General features: G+C 48.6%; 2 protein-coding genes across 3 annotated transcripts in view; both read left to right on the top strand.

Moving 5' to 3' along the window:
• The window catches only part of R3HDM2 (R3H domain containing 2), a 125673-nt gene extending 122488 nt beyond the window's left edge, over positions 1 to 3185 (top strand). Inside the window, 1 exon segment of the mRNA XM_060252268.1 lies at positions 2341 to 3185. Within this exon segment, the coding sequence (XP_060108251.1) occupies positions 2341 to 2684 (344 nt within the window). The 3' untranslated portion in view covers positions 2685 to 3185.
• Positions 3186 to 12539: 9354 nt separating this feature from the next.
• The window catches only part of STAC3 (SH3 and cysteine rich domain 3), a 40862-nt gene continuing 33127 nt past the window's right edge, over positions 12540 to 20274 (top strand). For both annotated transcript variants that reach the window (XM_060252272.1, XM_060252271.1), the window contains exon 1: positions 12540 to 12607. The gene's annotated coding sequence lies outside the window, so the exon portion shown is untranslated. The remainder of the gene's footprint in view (positions 12608 to 20274) is intronic.

Raw genomic sequence — 20274 nt, 5'->3', positions numbered from 1 at the left:
GGACCCCAGGAACTGCTGGCTGGTGTAGTTGAAAGCTGGGGATTTACAGTATCCATGGAGGGAAGTTGCTTAATGCAGGGGTGCCCAACGTAGTGCCCGTTGGCACCATGGCACCTGCCAGGTGTTTTTAGAAAGTGGGTGGAGCCATGTGGGACTTTGTCCCAGCTGAGCTTCTGATTGGGCGTGGGAGATTTTGACTGGGCAGGTTTTTAGAAACGTTGCTTTGGCAGCAGCTACCCGCCACAGCACAAGGATCTTCACTGTGTGACAAACGAGAAGTTTTAGAAGCCATTTTGTGGCAGCCATATTTTTTGGCTGCGCCTATCATGCTGTGTCAGAATTCCAAAGGTGCCCATAGGCTCAGAAAGATTGGGGACTCCTGGCATAATAGAAAGTAGGAGCTTGATGAAAGGATGCGAAAGGAAGTTGGGTAGTGTCAGGTGTTATGAGATGTTGGAGGTGAACAACAACAACAACAACAACAATTTTTATTTGTATCCCGCCCTCCCCGCCGGAGCAGGCTCAGGGCGGCTAACAACATTATTTCATACATTAATCATACAATCAATAAAACTACTACATTGACAGTTTAATTAAAATTCTAATTAAAATTCTAAAATTAATAAAATTAATAAAATATATACTGGTGCTATGATTACGTTTACATTTATGATGGCGAGTTCTTTAGCAGTTAGCAGTGAAGAAGAAGAAGATGATATTGGATTTATATCCTGTCCTATACTCCGAATCTCAAGAGTGGTCACAATCTCCTTTACCTTCCTCCCCCACAGCAGACATCCTGTGAGGTGGGTGGGGCTGAGAGATCTCTTCCAAAAGCTGCCCTTTCAAGGACAACTCTTGCAAGAGCTATGGCTGCTGACCCAAGCCCATTCCAGCAGGTGCAAGTGGAGGAGTGGGGGAAGCAAACCCGGTTCTCCCAGATAAGAGTCCGTGCGCTTAACCACTCCACCAAACCAGCTCTCTCATGATGTGGAAACACACAGTGCGTTAGAGGAGAGCGGGATTTCATACAGTTGGAGAAAAGCACAGTAGTTAAAAAAAGAGAAGCTTTTGTGATCTCCTCCAGCTCCTTCCCCAAATCCAGAACAATTTATGTACTTCCAAAATACATTGCCTGCCTCTTTGCTGATCAGGGCTACCAAGGTGATTAACACAAAAATATATATAAAAATGCATAATAAAGCAATTAAAAACAAAACAGCCATCCGTATGTAAACACACACACAAGAAAACAATTAAAAACACAGAGTGGGAAGATGACTGAAAGAATATCAGGGAAACCAAAGGCATCTTCACCTGCTGGCAGATAGAGGGAGACAGGAGACTGTCCCTGCAGAGGGAATCCCATCATTTTGGTGCCACGGTTGCTTTCTTCTTCTTCTACAGCAGAGGTCCCCAACCTCATTGAGCCTGTGGGCCCATTTGGAATTCAGACACAAGGTAGTGGGCGTAACCCCAACACGGCCCTCATGGGAGGTGCAGCCACACATGGAGTCCAATTGCAAGGCACAAGAGGAGCAATTTTTAAAAAAATATCAAAAGAGCAATGAGGAGGAATAAAACCAACACCGTAGTGGTAGCTGTCACTGAAAAAAACATTGATTCAATTTGTGCCATCAATCACATCTCCAGTGGCCAATCAGAAGCTCTTCTGGACAGAGCCCCACCCAGCCCCACGCACTTCCTAAAAATAGTTGGCAGGCACCAGGAAAAGTGTTGGTGGGCACCATGACACCTATGGGCACTACATTGGGGACCCCTATTTTCGGGGTCCCCAAGTTACATCGTTGTGCCTCCAGCAGAAGGGGAAGTCTGAATCTAAGCTTTTTATGCCTCCCTATTTCTTTCCCCCCCATAACTGGAAACTAGAGTCTCCGAAACCAAATAAAGTAATTTCTCCACCCCCCCCCCCCCCCCCCCCAAATCTAACCAGTGTTTCTAACTAAATGAGCAGCAACCCTTACCCAGAATCACGGGTGGAATTCTAGCAGGAGGTCCTTTTCATATTAGACCACACATCCCTGATGTAGCCAATCCTCCGAGAGCTTACAGAAAAGAGCCTTGTAAGCTCTTGGAGGATTGGCTACATCAGGGGGTGTGGCCTAATATGCAAAGGACCTCCTGCTAGAATTCCACCCCTGCCCAGAATACCTGTGGCCTCTGTACAGTATGTTTCCCCTTTTGGTGTCCCAGCTGAAAACAGAATCCAGAACTTCTGGGGATGCACATTACTCATTTTCCTGCTTACTGCCTTTGCTACTGTCGAGAATGCTGATAGACTTTGTCTCTCTCTCTCTGTGTCTCCTTGCTTCCTGATAGCATTGGGCCGCGTGCTGGAGGTAACCGACCTACCCGAGGGCATCACGCGCACAGAGGCTGACAAACTCTTCACCCAACTCGCCATGTCTGGTGCCAAAATCCAGTGGCTCAAAGAGACTCAGGGGCGCCCTGGCGGGGGAGGCGGCGGTGACAACCACGGGACTGCGGAGAACGGCAGGCATTCGGACCTTGCTGCCTTATACACCATAGTGGCCGTCTTCCCCAGCCCCTCGGCAGCCCAGAACGCCTCCCTGCGCCTCAACAACTCCCTCAGCCGCTTCAAGTTGCGTGTGGCCAAAAAGAACTATGACCTGCGTGTGCTGGAGCGTGCCAGCTCCCAATAGGGGCAGGTGGAGGGGCGGGGGGGCAACAAGCACACTGGACTGACCTCTCCGGCCCCCTCTCAGCCCCTAACTGCTCCCTTTCTGCCTTTTCTCCTCCGTCCCCCCACCCCATTATTTCCACATGCACTTCCCCTTATTTTTTAATTTCTGGTGGGGGAGGGGGAAATCTTCCTGGAGATATTTATATGGACAGAATGAAGAGAAGATAAATTGATTATTTTTGGGTTATTTCATTTGGGGGTTTCTGTTTTAAATTTTTTTTCTTTTTTTTTCTTTTTTTTTTTGCGTGAAAGAACATGTCCCACACACCCCGCCCCTTCTCCGGAACACGTGTATATTGTTTTTGTTCAGCGTTGTGCCGCGGTACGGAACCGTATTTAATTGCACATACAGATGTTGGCTGGGTATGTTCACTGTACATTTTATTTAATCTGGGTTTATTATATTATTATTATTATTGGTTTTTAAATATAAAAAAAAGAAATTGTCTGTCACTTTAAAGCTGCTTTCCCCCTAAATGTCTCTCTCCCCTGGTTGATGGTGTGAGGTCAAGACTCGCACAGACAGACGATATTGGCTGTTGTCAATGTCAGCTTGAATACGCTGGGGAGGGATGGAAGGAAAGGGTGGATGGAACAGGTGCAGGAACAAGAAGTGGTGGTTGACCCTGGGTTAAATGAGTTGATAAGACAGTACATAACTATACCTGTACTCTTTTCCTTACGCAAGTCTCAGGGGGAATAATTTATGGAAATCCTCCCTTCAGATCTAGACACTGTATTTTAAATACATGCACAAACACACAGCCTCTCTCCCACAAATATCTGTTACAAAATGGCGCTTCAGTGGAGATAATGGTGTTATATGAACCTTTTTTCCTGTTGTTTGCATTCAATTTACCATACCTGGAAATTTCAACAAATTTTTACACTGATTCAAGGTTCCTTTAAAGGCATATTTCCCCCCAAAATCTGATCACGTTTCATTATGTTTCCCGTGTTTCAGAGGGTGCTTGCCTTTGCTACCAGTGCTTGGTAAGTAGTAATTTTTGCTGATGTTAAAGTAATAATACAACTGCCCGATAGACCTTGAGTGTTTAATGCCCACTGAGCTTGGAGTTGCTCATTATCAATCTCTAGGGTGACCATAATGTCTGAAGGCCAGCCAGGGACACCTGGGGGGGGGGAGGTAGGGGTGCGTGCGCGCGAAGCGCGCGCGCCGCCGGAAACAGGAAGTGACGTCACTTCCGGTGACGTCACTTCCGGTGATGTCATGCCACCGCCGGAAGCAGGAAGTGACACCACTTCCTGTGACATCATTTCCCCCGCATCACCTGCCGGAAACGGGAAGTGACATCACTTCCTCTGACATCACTTCCCCCAAATGACATCATTTCCCCCAAATGCCACTGCCGGAAACAGGAAGTGACTTCACAGCACTTCCTGTGACGTCCCCAAAAATCCCCCAAATATCACCGCCGGAAACAATTTTGTTCTCAAATCCTGTATATACTTCATCAGTATATGGGATAAGGCACTTTCTCAACTGTGCTGCATAATGCAGCCTATTTATTTTGTCCTGTTTGCTCTGTTGGCTCTATCTGCGCCACCTTCATCACTTTCGGGGTGTGGATCCCCCAGTGGGGTGATCTCCCGACTCCCTCCGCCGGCTGTTTCTGATAGCCCTGCGCCCCCTCTTTCATTTGATATGTGTCCCGTGCGGGTGCCACCCTCCCGCCGGGAGATGCCGCAAAATGAGCCCCCTTGAGGCTTATGGCGGCAGGGCTCGGGGGAAGCGAGCTAGACTGCTGTTCTTTTGAGGGGTTATAGAGTGTTTCGAGCCCATCCCTGTGGCATCGGTCTCATCGTTGTGGGACCCAGGGGGCCGGCGCAGCGGCCCGCCGAAGCAGCCTGTCACTAATAACACAGGTCGAGATGCAGGACAGGAACCCGGAAGTGACCGACAGGCTGCTTCAGCAGGCCGCTGCGCCGGCCCCCTGGGCCCCACAATGATGGGACCGATGCCACAGGGACGGGCTCGAAACACTCTATAACCCCTCAAAAGAACAGCAGTCTAGCTCGCTTCCCCCGAGCCCTGCCGCCATAAGCCTCAAGGGGGCTCATTTTGCGGCATCTCCCGGCGGGAGGGTGGCACCCGCACGGGACACATATCAAATGAAAGAGGGAGCGCAGGGCTATCAGAAACAGCCGGCGGAGGGAGTCGGGAGACCACTCCACTGGGGGATCCACACCCCGAAAGTGATGAAGGTGGCGCAGATAGAGCCAACAGAGCCAACAGGACAAAATAAATAGGCTGCATTATGCAGCACAGTTGAGAAAGTGCCTTATCCCATATACTGATGAAGTAAATACAGGATCTGAGAACAAAATTGCACTAGAAGACACAAACACAAAGCTCCCTTACACTGAATCAGTGCTTGGGTCCACCAAAGTCAGTATTGTCACATAAGAGAAGCCCTGTTGGATCAGGCCAGTGGCCCATCCAGTCCAACACTCTGCGTCACATAAGAACATAAGAGAAGCCCTGTTGGATCAGGCCAGTGGCCCATCCAGTCCAACACTCTGTGTCACACTTAAGAACATAAGAGAAGCCCTGTTGGATCAGGCCAGTGGCCCATCCAGTCCAACACTCTGCGTCACATAAGAACATAAGAGAAGCCCTGTTGGATCAGGCCAGTGGCCCATCCAGTCCAACACTCTGTGTCACACTTAAGAACATAAGAGAAGCCCTGTTGGATCAGGCCAGTGGCCCATCCAGTCCAACACTCTGCGTCACATAAGAACATAAGAGAAGCCCTGTTGGATCAGGCCAGTGGCCCATCCAGTCCAACACTCTGCGTCACATAAGAACATAAGAGAAGCCCTGTTGGATCAGGCCAGTGGCCCATCCAGTCCAACTCTCTGCGTCACATAAGAACATAAGGGAAGCCCTGTTGGATCAGGCCAGTGGCCCATCCAGTCCAACACTCTGTGTCACATAAGAACATAAGAGAAGCCCTGTTGGATGAGGCCAGTGGCCCATCCAGTCCAACACTCTGCGTCACATAAGAACATAAGAGAAGCCCTGTTGGATCAGGCCAGTGGCCCATCCAGTCCAACACTCTGTGTCACACTTAAAAACATAAGAGAAGCCCTGTTGGATCAGGCCAGTGGCCCATCCAGTCCAACACTCTGTGTCACACTTAAGAACATAAGAGAAGCCCTGTTGGATCAGGCCAGTGGCCCATCCAGTCCAACACTCTGCGTCACATAAGAACATAAGAGAAGCCCTGTTGGATCAGGCCAGTGGCCCATCCAGTCCAACACTCTGCGTCACATAAGAACATAAGAGAAGCCCTGTTGGATCAGGCCAGTGGCCCATCCAGTCCAACACTCTGTGTCACATAAGAACATAAGGAAGGAAGGAAGGAAGGGAGGGAGGGAGGGAGGGAGGGAGGGAGGGAGGGAAGAAGGGAAGAAAGAAAGGAAGGAGGGAAGGAAGGAAGGAAGGAGGGAGGAAGGAAGGAAGGAGGGAAGGAAGAAAGGAAGGAGGGAGGGAAGAAAGGAAGGCAAACCCCCAACCGCCAGCCCCCCCCCCCGCTTTCGGCCCCCTTACCTACGGCGGCGGCGAGTCCAGCGGCGGCGGCGGCGAGTCCGGCGGCGGCGGAGAGGCCTTTCCGATGCCCTCCCGGGCCTCCGCCAGCACGGGGGGGGGGGGTGGTAGAGGCCGGGGAAGCGTCGGAAAGGCCCGCGGGGGTCGCTGGAGGGCCTCCAGCGACCACCGCGGGCCTTTCCGACGCCCTCCCGGGCGGAGGAGGACGGGGGGTGGGGGGTTTCGAGCCCCGGGAAGCGTCGGAAAGGCCCGCGGGGGTCGCTGGAGGGCCTCCAGCGACCACCGCGGGCCTTTCCGACGCCCTCCCGGGGGAGGAGGACGGGGGGTGGGGGTTGAGAGCCCCGGGGAAGCGTCGGAAAGGCCCGCGGGGGTCGCTGGAGGGCCTCCAGCGACCCCCGCGGGCCTTTCCGACGCCCTCCCGGGGGAGGCGGACGGGGGGTGGGGGTTTCGAGCCCCGGGGAAGCGTCGGAAAGGCCCGCGGGGGTCGCTGGAGGGCCTCCAGCGACCCCCGCGGGCCTTTCCGACGCCCTCCCGGGGGAGGAGGACGGGGGGGTGGGGGTTTCGAGCCCCGGGGAAGCGTCGGAAAGGCCCGCGGGGGTCGCTGGAGGGCCTCCAGCGACCCCCGCGGGCCTTTCCGACGCCCTCCCGGGGGAGGCGGACGGGGGGGTGGGGGTTAAGAGCCCCGGGGAAGCCTCGGAAAGGCCCGCGGGGGTCGCTGGAGGGCCTCCAGCGACCCCCGCGGGCCTTTCCGACGCCCTCCCGGGCGGAGGAGGACGGGGGGTGGGGGTTAAGAGCCCCGGGGAAGCCTCGGAAAGGCCCGCGGGGGTCGCTGGAGGGCCTCCAGCGACCCCCGCGGGCCTTTCCGATGCCCTCCCGGGGGAGGAGGACGGGGGGTGGGGGTTAAGAGCCCCGGGGAAGCCTCGGAAAGGCCCGCGGGGGTCGCTGGAGGGCCTCCAGCGACCCCCGCGGGCCTTTCCGACGCCCTCCCGGGGGAGGAGGACGGGGGGGTGGGGGTTAAGAGCCCCGGGGAAGCCTCGGAAAGGCCCGCGGGGGTCGCTGGAGGGCCTCCAGCGACCCCCGCGGGCCTTTCCGACGCCCTCCCGGGGGAGGAGGACGGGGGGTGGGGGTTGAGAGCCCCGGGGGAAGCGTCGGAAAGTCGCGGGGGTCGCTGGAGGGCCTCCAGCGACCCCCGCGGGCCTTTCCGACGCCCTCCCGGGCCTCCGCTGCCACCGCCGGGCCCCGTGCGCGGGCGGGGGAAGGCGGCGAGTGAGGGAGGGAGCGTCCCTGCGCGTGCGCAGGGCGATCTGCGCACTGCGCAGGGTCGCTCCCTCCCTCACTCGCCGCCTTCCCCGCCCGGGCGCGCGGCCCCCGGCTCTCTGGCTGGCTAAACCGGGACCTCTTAATGGTCCCGGTATACCCAGCCCGGGAGCCGTGAATTGGGGGCCAGAACCGTGAAAGTCCCGGGAGACCGGGACGGTCTGGCCACCCTATCAATCTCAACGGACAATCTGGACAACATTCTTGGAAACCCTTTGCATTCTGGTATGTTCCCTGTATGTTCTTTGTCTTCTTTTTTTTTTTACAAACCTAATTTGTGGCTTTTTAAAATGCAATAAGAGGACAAGAGTCACTGGTAAAGACAGTCATGCTAGGAAAAGCTGGAGGCAGCAGGAAAAGAGGAAGACCCAACATGAGATGGAGTGACACAACCGAGGAAGCCACAGTCCTCATTTTGCAAGAACTGAGCAAGGCTGTTAACAATAGGACGTTTTGAAAGTCATTCGTTCATAGGGTCGCCATAGGTTAGAAGCAGCTTGATGGCACCTAACCAATGTTCCCTCTAAGCTGCAGAGTCTTGTGAGGAAAAATTCTACTTTGTGAGCTACTGGCATTAAAAGTTGTGAGTTACTGCATACATTATTGTGCTCTGGGGCCATTTGTCCTGAGCTAAGACAAAAACGTGTGAGCTGGAGGCTAAAAATTTGCAAGCTAACTCAGCTTAGAGGGAACACTGCCCCTAACACACCCCAAATACAATTGTGCACTCAGACATCTGTGATTTCTGCAAGCCAGAAAATGCTTCAAACAATTCTTACTCCATAACTAGTCAGGAAGGGAAGCTGAGATGTAGTTGTAATGTTAGAGACGGGAGGAATATGCTCAGTGGGTAGGAGGCAGAAAATCATTTGATTTGTGGGCCTGAGACAGCTGAGTTAAAGGGAGCAGAACTGAGTCTGTTGGGAGAGGGGCCATGGCTCAGTGGTGAAGCATCTGCTTGGCACGCAGAAGGTCGCAGGTTCAATCCCCAGCATCTCCAGTTAAAACGATTGTGTCAGAGCTGGTGTCTCTGCCTGAAACCCTTCGAGAGCTGCTGCCAGTCTGAGTAGACAACAGACCTTGATGGACCAAGGGTCTGATACAGAATAAGGCAGCTTCATGTATTCTGTAATGCCAAGGGTAAGTAGGATGATGCTAGATAAAGTGCCCCCAAGTTCATGGTAGCCAGCAGCTACTCACCTTAAGTTTTAGAGGCAGAGTTCGTATAGGTTGAAGGCCAATACTTCCAGGCAATTGTTGAATTCTAGTTTCCTTTTTGTTTTAGAAATTAAGATTAGACGTATCTCTATCACTGAGGCATGCTTGAAGGCACTGGAGATCTGTGATCTGTACTCCATATTAGGGTAATCTACTGATGGAAATGTAGAACAGAAACTGCCTCAGGACTGACCCATTCTCCTTCTTTGCAGCGATGGTCTTGTCTTGGTTGGTGAAACAACAATGACTTCGGTTCTCCCTACCCTGAGCAAGACTGTTGCTGTTTGCCCCATTCCTCTCAGCAGTGATATTTATCTTCCTGATGTGCCATCCTTACTGAAATCTCCAATTTGTCTAGAGAACTTTATCTGAGCTGTGCTTAACATGTAAAAACAACATGCCAAGAAGAAACCTGGCGTCTACATTCATTATTTAATAGGCTGTTTCATTTTGCATAATTCTTCCTGCTCCTGCTAGCCCTGAAGAAAGTCATAGACCAGAGGTGGCCAAGCTTGCTTAACGTATGAGCCACACAGAGTAAATGTCAGATGTTTGAGAGCCACAAGACATGAACATCTTGTTTATTTATTTGTTTGATTTATATCCTGCCCTCCCTGCCGAAGCAGGCTCAGGGTGGCTCACAGCATAAAAACATTAAAACGGTTAAAACAATACACATTATAAGTCATACATTATATAAATTATTCATTTTACAATTAAAACAATCAAAATTCATTAGGTGCTAGGTCTTGATGTTATACATATATCAGTTTCTCAGTTTGAGAGCAGGAAGGACGGACGATGGGGAAGGAAGGGAGAGGTGGAAAGAAAGCAACTTTATATGAATTATTCAAGCTGCCAACTGGCTTGGCCTGGTGAAGTGATTTAAAGAGAGAAATGCCTTCTCCAAGCTGGCTGACGCAGCAGGGGCTTTGAGAGGCATACAATATGTTTGAAAGAGCCACTTGTGGCTCCCGAGCTGCTGTTTGGCCACCCCGGTCATAGACCAAGATGAGGGACTTTAAGTCCTCTCTTTTGGCCACTAGAATTCCTGCCCAATGACCTCGCCCTCCCCACTGCTGCCGTTGTTTCTTAAAATTCATCAGCGTTGCTCTTGAAAGCTAACGTAGCCTTGCCACAAAGAATGGACCAAAAATTGCAAGTGCATATCTCACCTTTGCTATCAGCTTGAGAGATTTAGCAAGCTTCTATTTCCTCTTCATCAGAAGGTTGCGAAAATAAGGCTAGGTATAAGAATGGGGAGTAGTTTTAGAGCTACCCAAAATTCTGTGGTTTAGACAGCACTATGCATTATTTCATCATTGCACATTACGGGGTGTTGTGCCTGAGCATAGATGACATTGTGTTTTTATTTGTAAGGCACTGTGTACAGCGGACCATACAGAGTTAACGTAACTCACTTCTGAGGTTCTTAGTACGTATGCATTGGCTAGAAGTGAAACTTGAACTATGAGCTACCTGGGCTTTGTATGTAAAAAACTGTTCCTCAGTCAATGAGTCTGTCCTTGAAATTTTTCTTTACAGGGTTGTCTGGACAAAAAGCCAGGTAAGTATGGATCACTGGGGGTTACTGAATGGGCTTGCCCCCACGAGGTTTAGGTTGGGGCAGCATGAAGAGAATTTTGCTATGAACACTGAATTCATCTTTCTGGAGCTGGCGCTGTTGATTCCAGTGTAGGGGTGGTGTTAGAAAATGCAGCCAAGTTGCAGTTGACTTATAGGGACCCTGCAGGGTTTTCAAAGCAAGGAACACAGCCTTTGTCTCACTTTTGGAATACCCCTTGTCTTTCTTGGTGGTCTCCCATCCATGTATAAACCAGGGCTGATCCTGCTTAGCTTTCAAGATCTGATGAGGTCAGTTTGTCCTGGGTTATCTAGGTCACAGCTCCTGTTTAGGCCTGAGGGAATATTTTTGACAATGGGGAGAAAAGCTCTACTAAGCCCTCCCTACAAGGCTGAGGGGAAATGTGGATAAGAAAATGATAATGACAAGCCAACTCTTTAATAAATGAATGGTAGTGTCACAGGATCAATTAAATATATAGAACACTCTGAATAAAACAAACGACCAAATGGGGTTTGACAACATCTCTATAAGTGGGCCATTATTGCAAAATAGCTACAGCATATTGTCAAATAAAATGGCAAATATATGTGTACACACGGATCCTGTGACCTCAAGGAATTCTTAAAAGCAATATCCACAAAATAAAGCAAAATTTCAAAACTGTTGGTAAGCTACAGCTATCCCAGTAAAAAAAGTAAACTCACTGTTCCTTCTATAGATCCACTTTCAATAAACCGTAATATGTCTGCTAATTTTGCTGACTGAGGTATTCCCTGAGTTACCATAAATCACTAAAAAGAAAGCTTTCATCACCTGGTTAATAAAAGAACATGTAATAAAAAATACATTGTGAATTAATTAAAATGTAGTTCCTCGTTTAACTGTACCCTGCTTTTCAATGGCTTTGTTTACTCTTGAGACACTTTGGTTCTCTGTTTTTACTGCTTAGCAATTTTAGAGATGCATCCTTTTAACCAGGTCATGGTGCATTCAGAATTAATTTAATTACACACATATATCTTTAACCACTTTCAGTAGGGGCTTTGCTCAGTTTTAGTGGATTGCAGGCATCTCTCTCCACTTCTCCCATTTCCCCTCAAGATTCTCTTAGAGCAACGAGGCACTCAAAATCTACCAAATACATAGATGAGGAAGTCACAGATTAAATTAGTTCATGGTGTTTCAATCACTTCTTGTTTCCTTGTGCTTGAAAAGTAAGGTCAAATTGAGAAACGGGGAGAGGGGAACCAAAGCATTGTCTTCAATGCACCACAAAACCGTTCTCCATATATTTGTCAGCCAGAATGCAGACAAGTGCCGTGCCCTGGTTCATGCTCATCATTTTTGTTTCATCTCGCAGTATTTTGGGGTAATTTTTAAAATCCCAAATTGCCTTGAAAGGAAAACTGGTGAAGGTGGCTCCCCACCCCCTTATTTGTTTGACTTTCTTTTTGTATTTTCTCCTTGGTCTCTTTGTGACTGTACTCGATTGTCGATATTCTTGGAAGTTGGTGGCATGCTCAGTGCAACCCCCCTGCTACCCAAAGTATGCTTTTTTCAATTTGACCAACTTGCATAAATGTGCTGCCAAGCACAAGAGATGACCGAGGCCAGTTGGGCCAGAGTGATGTAGGTGGAAAACGCGGAGGCGTAGTGGAATCAGGACACCGTTTCCATGTTCTGACAATCTCTTCCCATAAGCCAGTATTTTCGAATGGGATGCCAATAATGCAGACTAGAATTGGAGAGAGTCTTTGTCTCAGAACATGATTTCCCTTTGAGACCTCCTCCAGGGGCCAACACACCCTTTGCCCCACCTTGCCTGCCTATATCTGCAGCAATTCCCACCCCTCCCCAATCCCCACCTGTGGGCCGAGCGGCTGCATTGCCGTCTACAGCACTTTGACCATGTTAAAAACTGCTGCCCAGTGTCCAATTTCTCTGTGTCAGCCCTCTGAATGGACGGCAGCTGTCTTTTCCCCTCTCACCCTGTCACTCTAGTTCCTTGTGGCTCTGGGACAGCAAACTTTTTGCACGTTAAAACCCGGGAGGGGTAGAAACTTTTTTTGTCCTCCATGGTTTTCTAAAAAGTGAGATGTTGGGCAGAACAAGGAAAGAGCTGGGGAGGACCCAGTAATGCTTTTGGAAGGATTGAATTGGCAGCTCGTGTGAACTTTTATCCTTGAAGGTAAGTGGCTTCCTTTGCTGCCCCCTGGCCCTTATCACCGCTGGCTATTGGGGCACAATATGTCCCTGAGGGCTCTTCCGGACCCCTACCATTAATATGATCTCCCTTCCCTGGCCAAAAACCGTTTCTTTTTAGCAGTACATCCCCCCCACACACACACACACACTGTAAACTGAACGTCCTCTCTTGCTTTCAGAGGTAGATGAAATTGTTTGTGATTTCCTGTGGAGACTTAAGATGGCCGACTCTCCCATTCTGGGAAAGGGTGGGGAGAGAACGGAGGGGTGTGTTGGTCTGGAAAAGTTGCCCTTTGTGGGAGCCTGTAGGCCAGAGTGTGTATCATGAGCTACAGTGAACTCTCAGCTTGTGCTTTTGGAACTGAAGTTTTGAGATTCCTTGAAGTAATTTCATTTTCACCACACGGCAGATGGACAGTTCATAAACACTGAAAGAAAGGAAGCTTGTGACATCTGCTACCTCTTGACGGTTTTGCAAAGTGGGGTGGGTGCTGGTTGTAGTCCTTAGAACAGCTCCAAAGAGACGAAATGTAAGCCAAAACTTTCAACCAGAAATATAAGTCATGTTTTGTCTGGCAGGGTGGTGTTTTTTTTTAAATATTGAGGACCAGAGGAGCAGGTATTGAAAAACAGCTTTTGACTTACTTTATTTTGCATGAGAGGCTATGCTTCACTCTCATAGCTCATAATAGTCTATGTGAGCGGATAAGTAGAAGGCCAGGTGGCTCTGATGAAACCTTTAGGAATCCGAGGCTCACGGCTGTTGCTGTGGCCACTGCTGGGACTTTGGATCCATTTGTGGGCACTGAGACTCTAGAGCCGTTACGCAGTGGAAGGTCCAAATGCCTTTCTGCTGAGCTACAAATGACATCAGCAACAGTAGGGCCTGCAAACATCTGGGTCACTCCTTGTCTGTGTCATAATAACATAAGAGAACGTAAAAGAAGCTATATTGGATCAGGCCAATGGCCATCCAGTCCAACACTCTGACACACAGTGGCCAAAAAACCCAAGTGCCATCAAGAGGTCCACCAGTGGGGCCAGAAGTCCTTCCACTGTGCCCCTTCCCCAAGCACAAGAATACAGAGCATCACTGCCCCAGACAGAGTTCCAACAATAACCTGTGGCTAATAGCCACTGATGGACCTCTGCTCCATATGCTTATCCATGCCCCTCTTGAAGCTGTCTGTGCTTGTAGCCATCACTACCTCGTGTGGCAGTGAATTCCACATGTTAACCTTTGGGTGAAGAAGTACTTCCTTTTTTCAGTTCTAACCCGACTGCTCAGTGTCTTTGGAGAATGGGGTGAAATAACTAAGTGGAAAGAAAACTCCAGGGATATCCATGTTGGGGAACAGAAATTCCTTTCTGTTTTGTCATTGGGGCTTGGCTCCTATCTTGGTAAGGAGGGGAGCCCTTGATAATTTTAGATAACTTGGTTGATGGATGGGAGTGTGTTTTTCATATGAGCCACTTGGAGCATTCTCTGATTTCTCCTGTTCTGGGTGTGTGCAGGTGAAAAAAGTGGTTATAAATGCACAAATATCAGGATTCTGGCATGTGACAAATGTGAGTGCACCAGGTTCTTGGATGGTTGACCATACGGGAAGGAGGATTTTGTAATCACATTTCAGCCCACCAGGTTTCCGTCTCAACCGGGGCTTGATTTGTGATTGGGATCAGTGATGGAGCCTTAATTTTAAGTACCAGGATTCAAATACCTGGAATAGTAGCACTACTGTTTCACTGCTGAACCAACCACAGCTGGTGCTTCATATGCTCAAAAGATAAGTATAGGTACTTCCAAAATCAGGCAACATGGCTGCCCAGCAGACTTGGGGGCACAACAGCTATCCCTATAGAAACTAAGTACCATGGCTGTACCCCTTCATTGCTGGTCTACGTTTGATCTCATTGAGTACTAGCTGTGCACTTACCTCTTGTTTTGTGAATGAGCTCCTTTCAGAATGAATCACTTCTCGATTCTTTCCTCTCCCCATCATTTAAGTGTGCCGAACTCTGAGAAATCAACCCAGGCTTCAATATGTTGTGGAAGGCTTTCACGGCCGGAGTCCATTGGCTGTTGTAGATTTTCTGGGCTGTGTGGCCATGGTCTTGGCATTGTGAGATCTGATGTTTCACCAGCAACTGTGACTGGCATCCTCAGAGGTGTAACCCAGAAAACAAGTTCTCTCTGGTTCAAAATCGGAGAATGTTTTCTTTTGCTTTTTGACCCAGAGAGCTCCAGTTTTCTGGGTTACACCTCTAAGGATACCAGTCACAGTTGCTGGCGAAATGTCAGGTCTCACAATGCCAAGACCACAGTCACACATCCTGAAAAATCTACAACAATCAACCCAGGCTTCCTTGGAAAATTGGTAGGCAGGAGAAGTGAGAGGGACTGTCGTCTTTGTCACGCTCCCATGTCAAATTTATGGAAGTGGCAAAAAACTGGTTTCCTGATCCCTCTCTCCAGCAACCCCTGGGACCTGTAATCCTGCAAATGGGGCTAGAGATCTGTAACAGAAGCCTCACCAAACTACACTCCCCATGATGTTTTACAGGAGCTCATTGCTGTTGTAACAGTATAGTAGTTTTCCTCTTGCTTGATGTGTGTTCCAAGACTTTTCAGAAATCAGTTTAGGACTGAAGCATGTTTTGGGAACCACATTTTAAGAAGGTTATAGACAAACTGGAATGGGTCCAGAGAAGGTCGATGAAGATGTGAGGGGTCTGGAGACCAAGTCCTATGAAGAAAGGTTGAAGGAGCTGGGCCTGTTTAGCCTGGAGAGGAGGCGGCTGAGAGGTGATATGATCTCCATCTTCAATACTTGAAGGGCTGTCATATGGAGGATGGTGTGGAATTGTTTTCTGTGGCCCCAGACGGTAGGACCAGAACTAATGGGTTGAAATTAAATCAGAACAGTTTCTGGATCAACATTAGGAAGAACTTCCTGACAGTCAGAGCAGTTTCTCAGTGGAACAGGCTTCCTCGGGAGGTGGTGGGCTCTCCTTCCTTGGAAGTTCTTAAACAGAGGCTAGATGGCCATCTGACAGCAATGAAGATCCTGTGAATTTAGGGGGAGGTATTTGTGAGTTTCCTGCATTGTGCAGTGGGTTGGACTAGATGACCCTGGAGGTTCCTTCGAACTCTGATTCTATGTGCAACCTTATAGCATTGTAGAAGATGCTGCTCCTCCCCTCCCTGTAACTTCCATGAGCTACTGTCTCAAGCTCTGCACTCAACTTGATTGAAGGAGTTCCAGATCCTTGTGCCATCAGTGAAATGGTCCGACTTCACCATAAGGTGTACTTTGGGTTCAGCTTGAGAGAGTAGCCCAGGGAGGACTGACAGGTTCAGCCTAAATATGCCGCTAACACAACATTGCAACTTAGCGTATCTGTACTTTCCAGGAGGATAATAAGAATAATTTTGTCTGTGTTCTGCTTTGTTTTTTTTAAATCTTCCTTTGCTAGCTTGTCTCGGAGTAAGAAAAAGACATTGAATGCGCAGGCAAGCATTTAATGATAGCATCAACTGCGGAGATAATGTTCTAAATCCAGTGGAAGGAAACTATTGTGATTGCTGTTCCCACAAGCTATAGGTGCAGTGAAGTTAAAAATTAAAAGTGCCAAAGTCCTTCTTCACCTGCTTTTGGAAGCATGACCCTAGTGGGTCAATTTGAATCATTTGCGCAAGCTATGCATATATTTTGTTTTTCATTTCTCATATAGAATTCAAATATAAAGAAGCTTGATTTGCCTGAATGCTTGTTCTGTGGGCATCTAGCTAGCTCTCTCCAGCTTTCTGTGCTCCATTCCGAACTAAAAGGTGTTCCTGCTTTTATTATTGGAAATGGCATGTGAATGCAGAGCAGGGTGGTGAACCAACCATGGCTTGCTGCCAGGGCTAGCCACCTGATGTGTAAAGTGGCCAACAATGGAAAGCAGGAGACTAATGCATAAAGCCTCCTGTCACTTGCACACTTTTCTGGTTCCACTCTCAAGCTGTTTGCCAGCTTAAAGGAACAGATCCATGTGGAAGAGAATTTGTTTGTTGTCACAAGCTGCCCTGTCCAGAGATGGCAGAGCACCTGAAACAAGAAGTCCCTTCCTCTTAGACCCCTTGTTCCAAGCTGAAGAGAGGATTGGCAACCGATGCTACCAGTTTAGGACTGGACCCTCAAAGGCTGCCAGTTGCTAACCTTCAAAACATTATTTGCCTGCATGGTTTTCAGAGGCATGTTAAACATGTTTGCATGCAATCTGTGCACTTTGTACCTATGTGCCCCTTGGCTTCCTCAGGAGGTGGTGGGCTCTCCCTCCTTGGAGGTTTTTAAACATAGGCTATATGGCCATCTGACAGCAATGAAGATCATGTGAATGGGAGTTTCCTGCGTTGTGCAGGAGGCTGGACTAAATGACTCTGGAGATCCCTTCCAACTCTATGATTCTATGTGCCTGAGAGCCAATGTGGTGTAATGGTTAAGGGCAGTGGACACTAATCTGGAGAACCAGGTTTGATTCCATTTTCCTCCTCCATGTGAAGCCTGCTGTGTAACCTTGGGCCAATTCCAGTTTTCTCAGAGCTCTCTCAGCTCCACCTGCCTTACAAGGTGCCTGTTGTGGCTAGAGGAAAGGAATGTGATTGTAAACGACTTTCAGACTCCTTAAGGTAGGGAAAAATGGGTATAAAAAACTCCTTCTCCACATTTTTCTTTTCCATTTAAGTTGCAGATAACCAAAATTGTAACTCTTCTGCTACTCATTTAGAAGCTGTCAGATAGTTAGTTCATGGTCTTCTAGTATGGTGAGTTGTCCAGAAATTAGACTCCATAGCGTTCTTCTGCTAAATCCAAGGCCTGACCATTTTCAGGAACAATAAGAGATTGAATTTATAACCCACCGTTCACTACCTGAAGGAGTCTCAGAGCAGCTTACAATCTTCTTTCCCTTCCCTTCCTCACAACAGAGACACTGTGAGTCAGGCAGAGCTGAGATAACTTTTTCAAGAAACTGCTCTTGAGCAGAACAGATCTGTGAGAATTTGTGACTGATTCAAGGTCACATCAGCAGGTGCATGTGGAGGACTGGGGAATCAAACCTAGTTCTCCCAAATAAGAGTCTGTGCACTTAACCACTACACAGTGGCTCAGTGGTAGAGCATCTGCTTGGTAAGCAGAAGGTCCCAGGTTCAATCCCCAGCATTTCCAACTAAAAAGGGTCCAGGCAAATAGGTGTGAAAAACCTCAGTTTGAGACCCTGGAGAGCCGCTGCCAGTCTAAGTAGACAATATTAACTTTGAGGAACTGAGGGTCTGATTCAGTATAAGGCAACTTCATATGTTCACTAAATTGGCTCTCAATGAATTAGCTACACCATTCAAAGCCTTTGCCACACAGTACTGGCTACTGTTTCTAGCCAAAGAGCTAGTAGTAAATACTCTCCAACACCAAGAACATCTATAATGAAATTTTCTGCATATGCTGACCAGGAGGGACCTATAAACCTTCCCAGCTTCCATACTGAATAGTCTGGAGGGCAATTCATACCATCAGACTGAAGTGATGTTTGGCTTTCTTCCATGTGGAAAGTGTTCATCATCCTGAAATGGTGCAATTCAGAAGAAGTTTGACCATTTGTGTCTGCAAACTGCACATAAAACTGAGCCGCCTTGGTGGGGAGGGTGGGATATAAATCGAATAAAATTAAATTAAATGAAAAAATGAAAACTAGCTGTAATTAATCCATTCCTCCCTCCTCCAGTAAAGCTACCAATCTCCAGGTGAAGAAGAAGAAGATATTGGATTTATATCCCGCCCTCCACTCCGAAGAGTCTCAGAGCGGCTCACAATCTCCTTTACCTTCCTCCCCCACAACAGACACCCTGTGAGGTGGGTGGGGCTGAAGAGGGCTGTCACAGCAGCTGCCCTTTCAAGGACAACCCTTGCCAGAGCTATGGCTGACCCAAGGCCATGCCAGCAGGTACAAGTGGAAGAGTGGGGACTCAAACCCGGTTCTTCCAGATAAGAGTCCGCACACTTACCCACTACACCAAACTGGCTCTCCAAGAGGAGGAGGAGGAGATTGGATTGATATGCTGCCCTTGACTACCTAAAGGAGTCTCAGAGTGGCTTACAATCTCTTTTCCTCCCCACAGTAGACACCCTGTGAGGGAGGTGGGGTTGAGAAAGCTCTGACAGAACTGCTCTTGAGCAGAACAGCCCTGAGAAAGTTCTGACTGACCTAAGGTCAACTGCATGTGGAGGAGCCTCATGTGGAGGAGGAGTGGGGAATCGAACCCAGTTCTCCCAAATAAGAGTCCACACACTTAACCACTACACCAAACTTGCTCTCAGGTGGTGGCTGGAGACCTTCTGGGATTACCACTGATCTCCAAGTGACCAAGATCAGTTCCTCTGGAGAAACAGGCTTCTTTGGAAAGTGGACTCTATGGCGTTATATCCCATCACCCCCCCTCCCCCCCCCCAAAAAAAAAATAAATCTCCAGGGATTTTCCAACCTGGAGCTGGCAATTCTACAGCCACAGCACTAACTCTTTGGCAGGGGCGTGCAGGTAGGTACGTTGGGCTCCAGCTCTTGACCTGAGGCCAGATTTTTGTATTCACAGCCCAGAATGAGTCAAGGGAATGTTGATGAGGCACGGCCAGAGTCTGGTCCCCAGTAATTGTTTCTCAGCCTTCCACTTTGGTGCCTTCTAGAGCCAGTTTGGTGTAGTGGTTAAATTTGCGGACTCTTATCTGGGAGAACCGGGTTTGATTCCCCACTCCTCTATTTGCAGCTACTGGAATGGCCTTGGGTCAGCCATAGCTTTTCACAGGAGTTGTCCTTGAAAGGGCAGCTGCTAAAAAAGCTCTCTGAACCCCACCTACCTCATAGGGTGTCTGTTGGGGGGGGTGGGGAGGTAAAGGAGATTGTGACCACAATCCAATCTCCTCCTCTTCTTCTTCTTCCTCTTCTTCTTCTTTCCTTTCCTGCATACTTCTGAAATTAAAAGGCCGGATTCAAGTCTGCCTGGAAGCTCTTCCAGCAGGCACTGATTGTGGTTACTCATTAGTAGATCAAATTGGTCACCCGTTCACAGACGTCTTGTGGATTGCTTGTGTTTTGGAAACTCGGTCTAATACAAGGGGTTGCAGGGAGAGGTGTCTCCGGAACCCGGTCTTGTTGCAAGCTGTTAATAAGCTAAACAAAACAAGAGAGCTGCTTGTTAGCAAAATCATGCCTTGTCGTCCTGATTTGAATTTGAAAAATGTAAGATGGAATGGGAAAAGATTTCTGGAGGCAGTGGAGCAAACTATTTGAGGATTAAGATGTCTTTGTAAGAGTAATGGACGGTGGCGTTCTGTTTCATTCTGCAAACTGAAGTAGCTGTGTAGGCTAAATAAGGGCCTATGAGGACACCAGTAACTTTTTTGCTGGGCTGCTCCCACACAGAGATTATTCTCTGTGGGTGTCTTCTGGCATTCACTGTGACATCCAGGGGTAGAATTCTAGCAGGAGTTCCTTTGCATATTAAGCCACACACCCCTGATGTAGCCAATCCTCCAAGAGCTTACAAGGCTCTTTTTTTTGTAAGCTCTTGGAGGATTGGCTACATCAGGGAGATGCGGCCTAATATGCAAAGGA

This window comes from Heteronotia binoei, chromosome 13 (assembly GCF_032191835.1).
Source record: "Heteronotia binoei isolate CCM8104 ecotype False Entrance Well chromosome 13, APGP_CSIRO_Hbin_v1, whole genome shotgun sequence".
In the NCBI taxonomy this organism is placed as follows: domain Eukaryota; kingdom Metazoa; phylum Chordata; class Lepidosauria; order Squamata; family Gekkonidae; genus Heteronotia; species Heteronotia binoei.
This window is presented reverse-complemented; position numbering and strand designations above follow the sequence as displayed.